The following is a 6,981-nucleotide window of genomic DNA, read 5'->3' on the forward strand; positions in this document are numbered from 1 at the left end:
TCTATTTCACACTGCCTGGATTAAAAAGGAATCTGAAGATTAGAACACATGACATGTAGATTTGCATAACTTTAATTGGTAACATATGTATAAGATTCTAAAGTGCCTTTATATGAAAAAGTAGATAGGGAAGATGAAGTAGTCTGTGTTTTCCAACAGAGCTCTCCCCCATAGTCTTACCATCCATTATTCTTCCACTTGTTTGTCTCCATAGCTAGTTCTGAGCTCCAGGAAGGCTTTGACCAAAACACAGTAAAAAAGCCTGCTAGTTTAGGGGTTTGTTGGAGGTTTTGGCACACACCAATAAGTAATTCTCTGCCACACCACCTAAGTGTCCTACAATTTAATTTGATTCTGACACCATCTACTTAGAGATGGCATCAGATCCCACAGGATAAGGGCTCAGTCCCATGAGACAGCCCACACCTACCTCCACCCACACATACTTCAGATGCCAGTTGCAAGCCCAGGTTATTGCCTGTGCTTCTGACCAATTGGCTACAGAGCAGAGGTTCCAATGACTCCCTCCATGGACTAGATTAATTTGCTGGAGCAGAACTCAGGGAAACACTTACGTTTATCAGTTTATTAAAGGATATAATAGAACGTACAGATGAACAGCCAGAGGGAAAGAGATGCATAGGATAAGGTATGTGGGAAGGGGCAGAGCTCCCATGCCTTCTCCAAGCATGCCATACTCCTAGCACCTCCCCCTGTTCAGCAGCCTTGAAGCTCTCCAAACCCTGTACTTATAAGATTTTAATAGAGGCATCATCAATCATTAACTCCATTTTCAGCCCTTGTGCCATCTGAAGAAAATCAGGGGAAGGGCTGAAAATTCTAAGTGTCTAGTTACATCGTGGTCTTTCTGGTGACCAGCCCTCAACCAGGAGCCAGCCAGAAGCCCACTAAGAGTTACTTCATTAGAACAAAAGACTCCAATCACCCAGGACATCACAATGGCTTCTGAAGCTCTGTGTCAGTAACAGAGTCAAAGACCGATATTAGAGGTGCCTGGCTGGCTTAGTTGGAAGAGCATGTGACTCCTAATCTTGGGGTCATGAATTCAAGACCCACGTTGGGCCTAGAGCTTACTTAAAAAAGAAAAAAAAAAAACCAACATTAGAACAAGAGATGTTCCTAGTATTCTTTTTTTTTAAACGTTTATTCATTTTTTGAGAGACAGTGTGAGTGGGGGGAAGGACAGAGAGAGAGACGGAGACACAATCCAAAGTAGGCTCCAGGCTCCAAGCTGTCAGCACAGAGCCCGATGTAGGGCTCAAACTCACGAACCGTGAAATCATGACCTGAGCCAAAGTTGGATGCTTAACCAACTGAGCCACCCAGGTGCCCCTCCTAGTAGTCTTATCACTTAGGAAATTACATGGTTTTGGAGAGCTCCATGCCAGGAACTGGGGGTAGAGACCAATATGCATTTTCTATTAATGCACAGCATGCCTTTTATATGCAAAACAATCAATCCAGAGTCCATATTCTGAATCCCCTCCTTTATCAGGCTCTTAAGGTTCAGGAGGCAATATTCCTCTGTCCTAATCATCCCAGAGCCAGGTACTGGACAATTAGATATAGCCTATATACCCCAGAGCCCACTGAAATTATTCAAACTAGCCAACAAAGCCTGTTTATCCTACCTTTTCTTACTTTCCCCATAGAGACCACAATAAGAACTCTTGCCTATGGTTTCCTCTTGGTTCCTTCCGCCTCCTGACCAACCCTGGTACTTTCTATTTGGCCCTGCATGGCATGGTGTGCTACTGCCTGTCTTGGGAACTGTGAGTAACAAACCACTTTTTTTTCTTTTGTGTTTATTTATTTATTCTGAGAGAGAGAGAGAGAGAGAGAGAGAGAGAGAGAGAGAGCGAGCAGTGGAAGAGCAGAGAGAGAGGGAGAGAAGAATCCCAAGCAGGCTCCTCACTGTCAGCACGGAGCTGAATGGGGGCTGGATATCACAAACTGCAAGCTCAGACCTGAGCTGAAACCGAGTCAGATGGAGCCACCCTGTGCCCCCAAAACTATTTTTTCAATGGCATTCATCTCCTGACCTGTTGGCTTCACCATACATGAATAATACTAAAACTTACATTTTATTTTTTTAAAGGTCTTTTTTTTTTTAAGTTTACTTCTTTATTTTGAGAGAAAGAAAGAGAGAGAGAGAGAGAGAGCGAGCAGGGAATGGGCAGAGAGAGAGGGAGAGAGAAAATCCCAAGCAGGCTCCATGCTGTCAGCACAGAGCCTAACCCAGAGCTCAATCTCACGAACTGTGAGATCATGACCTGAGCCAAAACTAAGAGTTGGATGCTTAACCAACTGAGCCACCCAGGTGCCCCCAAACCTACATTTTAAAACACCATACTAATATCGACTGAAAAGGTCAATGCTACAATAATCACAACAAAGAAAAGGCAGTTAAAGTTCTTGACAAAGATAGATAGATGAAAAATCAGGCTTTTCAGCCAGCCAAAATTGTTCTGTAGCCCCTGGACTGCCACTGTCCCAGATATATTACTGTAAATGTTATGACAAAAGTCACTAGGATGAATCTCAGTTCACCAAACTGAAATTTCTTAGGGTGTGAGGGGGAAAAGCAGGAAAAGGAACAAAAGTTGAATAAAGGAAATCATGATGGACTTGTCAAACACGTGAATACTCTACAACAAATATGATCATAAATAGTCCATTGTGTGTGCATGTGTGCGTGTGTACGTGTATGTTTTAAGTAGGCTTTACACCCAGCATAGGGCCCAACATGGGGCTTCAACTCATGAACCTGAGATCAACACCTGAGCTGAGATCAAGAGTCAGATGTGCTGACAGCTCAGAGCCTGGAACCTGCTTCAGATTCCGTGTCTCCCTCTCTCTCTCCCCCTCCCCTGCCTGTGCTTTGTCTATCCCTCAAAAATAAATAAACTTTAAAAAAAAACAAACAGAGTCAGATGTTTAGCCAACTGAGGAACCCACGTACTCCATGCGTTTTTGTTGTTCATATATTTAGTCATTTAATATCAGGATTTTACTTTTGGCAATTCAAAAGTTACAGACTTTTGAATGTGGTTGTTCAGATTAGGCATATGAAAAGATGTCAACAGAGAAATTAGTCATGATGGTTGGTGATATTGATATTTGGAAGGCAATACAAATTTATTAATCTTTTCTCTAAATTAAATCTACTTGAGTATTTATATTTGGTAGAACTGTGAATGATGTATCTCATTTCTTTTCACCTATGTATTTACTATATAAACCACTTAAATATTTATACCATTAGAAATTCCAAGTGTAATTAAGACGATGACAAGCATAAACTATATCATGTCATGAAATGGCATTTTTCCCACAAAGGTAGAGTATTTGATATTTAATGATATGTCAGTATGTGTGTGTGTGTGTGTGTGTGTGTGTTCAGCACACCATAATTTAAAGATCTAGCAAATTACACACTGAGTAATAAATAAGGTATTCTATCTTGGGCATAAGATATACACACCTGGGCTTGGAGTCTGCAAAAGAGACTGGCAATATCATTTCTGGTCATTAGTGAATCACTTTATATATGAAATGATTCCTCATATTTATTATGCCAATTTCTAATTCTTTTTGTAATAGTCCAAATTTGTCATTAAAAATTACTTAATTTTTTCAAATCCTCTTTTTTCTTCATCTATAATATTTCTTTTAAGCATATACAAAATTCTATCAAATATTACCCTGTAATCTGTACTCTTACTATATTGGGAAAAGATCAGATGAGTTCAATGCAGTGTCCAAAACAGCTGTACTATTTTACATTCCCATCAACAATTTCATTGTTATTTTAATTTGCATTTCTTTAATTAATTGCCAATATTCATTAATTCACTCAGCTAATATTTATTCATCCATTAAGTGGCAAGCTGTCATAAGCACTAGGGATATAACAGTAAATAAGACAGGCAAAATTGGCTATAGCCTTCTAGAGCTTATATTTTATTATTATTGTTTTTAAATGTTTATTTTTCAAAAATTTTTTAACATTTATTTATTTTTGAAGGAGAGAGACAGAGCGTGAGCGGGGGAGGGGCAGAGAGAGAGAGACAGAATCCCAAGCAGGCCCCAGACTCCGAGCTGTCAGCACAGAGCCCGACACGGGGCTTGAACTCACAGACTGTGAGATCATGACCTGAGCTGAAGTCGGAAGCTCAACAGACTGAGCCACCCAGGTGCCCCTTAAATGTCTATTTTTGAGAGAGAGGGGGGTGCAAGCAGGGGAGGGGCAGAGGCAGGGACAAAGGATTCGAACCAGGCTCTGGGCTGAGGGCAGAGAGCCGGATGCAGGGCTCCAACTCAGGAACCGTGAGATCATGACCTGGGCCGAAATCCAGAGTTGGACGCTTAATGGACTGAACCATCTAGGTGCCCCTAGAGCTTATATTTTAATAATATAAAAATACAAATTCATAAATAGCATGTTAGATAGTAAAAAGTGCCATGGAGAAAAGCTGTCTGGGAAAAAACCAAACATGTATGTATACGGGGTTAATTTTAATTATGGTGGTCAGGGAAGGGTTCATTGAGATGACCTATGAGCAAGAGACCTATAGTAGGTGAAGGAGATCCATGCAAGTATCTAGACAAGAGGGTTCTAATCTGAACGCGCAGCGAGGTCACAGGCCTGAGGCAGAAGAATGGCCAATAGTGTTCAAAGAATAGCAAGAGTCTTGTGTGGCTTCAGAATAAGAGAGAAGACAGGTAAGACCTGGCAGCAGAGTATCCGGTACGGCCTTGTAGACCGTTACAAAAACGTTGGCTTTTATTTAGATGTGAAGTAATTGGAAGCTAGTATGTATAAAATGGTAAAAAAAAAAAAAAAAAAAAAAAAAAAAAAAAAAGGGAGTGATCTGCTTGGACAGATTTCGGGGAATAAACTTTGCATGGAAACCCTGAACGGAGATCAAATGTAGTTTTGTTAAGTCTTCAAGATCAAAGACTATGGATAAAACCAGTAGAGAGTTGGGGCTGAAGCCTTTTAGCTTGTCGCACGAAGGACCAGCCACTATCTGTTGCCGTAACAGGGCCTCTGCCCCAGGCACGATTAGCCAGGGAAGAACTCCCTGTGAACCACCTTTCTGGGTGACAAATTGTGCATTTAACGCCTAAAGGTTTCGATTTAGGGAGACGAGAAGACACCGATTAGGAAACCCCGAGTAGTACCCGCAAGAACACAGGCGAAGCTGGCGCCATTGTCGCCCTCGAGGGGGCGAGGAGCAGAGAAGAAACGGCTGCTGGAAGGTCCGCCTCGTTCTTGAGATGGACACAAAAGAGGCACAATACCCTTTACAGACGTCCTTTCGAGCGACAGGCTTCCGTGCCAGTCGCCCGGGGCGAACCAGGATTTTCAAAAGGACCGCGCCAGAGGCGGGACCCATCAGCACACCACCACGCGGACACAGGCAACGCGCGGACCGAGCCGCCCGCGAGGGGGGCGGAGTCGCCGGAAGAATGACGTAAAAAGGCGTCGCGCCGAGAGTGACGCGTGGCGTAGACCACGACGGGCTGCGCCTGTCACACCCGCGGCTTGTTGCGGAGGAGCAGCGGGCGCCATGGCGGTTCTGCTGGAGACCACTCTGGGCGACGTCGTCATCGATCTGTACACCGAGGAGCGGCCGCGCGGTGAGGCCCGGGCCCCGCTCGCGTTTCGCCGGGGCCGCGCTCTCCTTTCCCCACTGTCCCTTCGCTGCCCGGCCCCCTTGACCGGGTTCGAGCTTCTGGGCTCCTGGCGCCCACGACTGGGCTGTTTCACTAGCGGGCCGTGGTTGGAAAAGTTTTTGTGAGGAGCGGCCTCTCTCTCGAATGTGGTGCCGGCCAATCGGGTGGCGGGTGCTTGTGGCATTAAATGCCTGTGTGTGTGCGTTTGTGCGCGTGCAGGCTGCATATAACCAAGCCTGTAGGTTTTGTGGCTGTACTGCGCTTTACTTGTGAGAGGAACACAACCAGTATTCCTTGGGGTGTAACCAGGGAGTCCTGATGGAAGTACGAAGGATGTGTTTGGAGCAGTGAGTGTGGGCATCCAGCGTGGGTGGAGGAAGGCACTCCGGAGGTGTGCACTGAGCCGTAGCAAACGCTCATTGATCGCCTGCTGTGTAGACTGCCAAGCTCTGGGATAGGCGTCTTGTCCTTAAGGGTCTAACTTTCCCCCGAGAGAAATAGGCGTGGGAGCCCCTTTAAGTGTTGTTAAGTCTTACAAACCCATTGTAAGTGTTGTGGTTGAAGAATGTGTAAGTTGCCATGGAAACCGGAGGGAGGCGTGATTCTTCCTGGCTGGGGGCGGGGAGAAGTGAAGCCAGCAAAGAAAGTAGAACACTTGAACTAGCTCGTTGAAAGATGAGTGGGAGTGAGGGTGTTTTTTTTTTTTTGTTTTTTTGTTTTTTTGTTTTTTGTTTTTTTTTTAAGTTTGCTTAGAACTTTCTGGAAACAGCAAGTAGTTTGGCAGGGCTTGAAGGAATGATATGTGACACGGAATGGCAGACTGCGTGTCTGGTCGTATAGGTTATATTGGTTAGGTCAGATGTGAATAGTCTTGTGTGCTCTACTGACGACTGATGAGGGTCCTGGAAGGTTTTAAAAGCAGGATTGAGGCATGGCCGACTTGTTTTAGGAAGATAAGGGGCAACAGTGGAGGATGTTTCAGATCAGGGAGAAGCTGGAGGCCACAGAGATAAGTTACAATTAGCATCCTGTCCCCTTGGAACGCAGAGTCCATCAAAAGGATGAAACGAGGGGCGCCTGGGTGGCTCAGTCGGTTAAGCGGCCGACTTTGGCTCAGGTCATGATCTCACAGTTCGTGAGTTCGAGCCCCGCGTCGGGCTCTGTGCGGACAGCTCGGAGCCTGGAGCCTGCTTCGGATTCTGTGTCTCCCTCTCTCTCTGCCCCTCCCCTGCTCACGCTCTTTCTCTCTGTCTCTCAAAAATAAACACTCAAAAAAAA

The 6,981-nt window shown here is 44.8% G+C and overlaps 1 protein-coding gene across 1 annotated transcript in view; it reads left to right on the plus strand.

Annotated features, from left to right (window-relative positions):
- Nucleotides 1–5,536: 5,536 nt before the first annotated feature.
- PPIL4 (peptidylprolyl isomerase like 4) overlaps nucleotides 5,537–6,981 on the plus strand; it is a 34,684-nt gene continuing 33,239 nt past the window's right edge. Inside the window, exon 1 of the mRNA XM_040448920.1 lies at nucleotides 5,537–5,667. Within this exon, the coding sequence (XP_040304854.1) occupies nucleotides 5,598–5,667 (70 nt within the window). The 5' untranslated portion in view covers nucleotides 5,537–5,597. The remainder of the gene's footprint in view (nucleotides 5,668–6,981) is intronic.

The sequence above is a fragment of the Herpailurus yagouaroundi genome, unplaced genomic scaffold (genome assembly GCF_014898765.1).
Source record: "Herpailurus yagouaroundi ecotype Mexico unplaced genomic scaffold, PumYag 198, whole genome shotgun sequence".
NCBI lineage: Eukaryota > Metazoa > Chordata > Mammalia > Carnivora > Felidae > Herpailurus > Herpailurus yagouaroundi.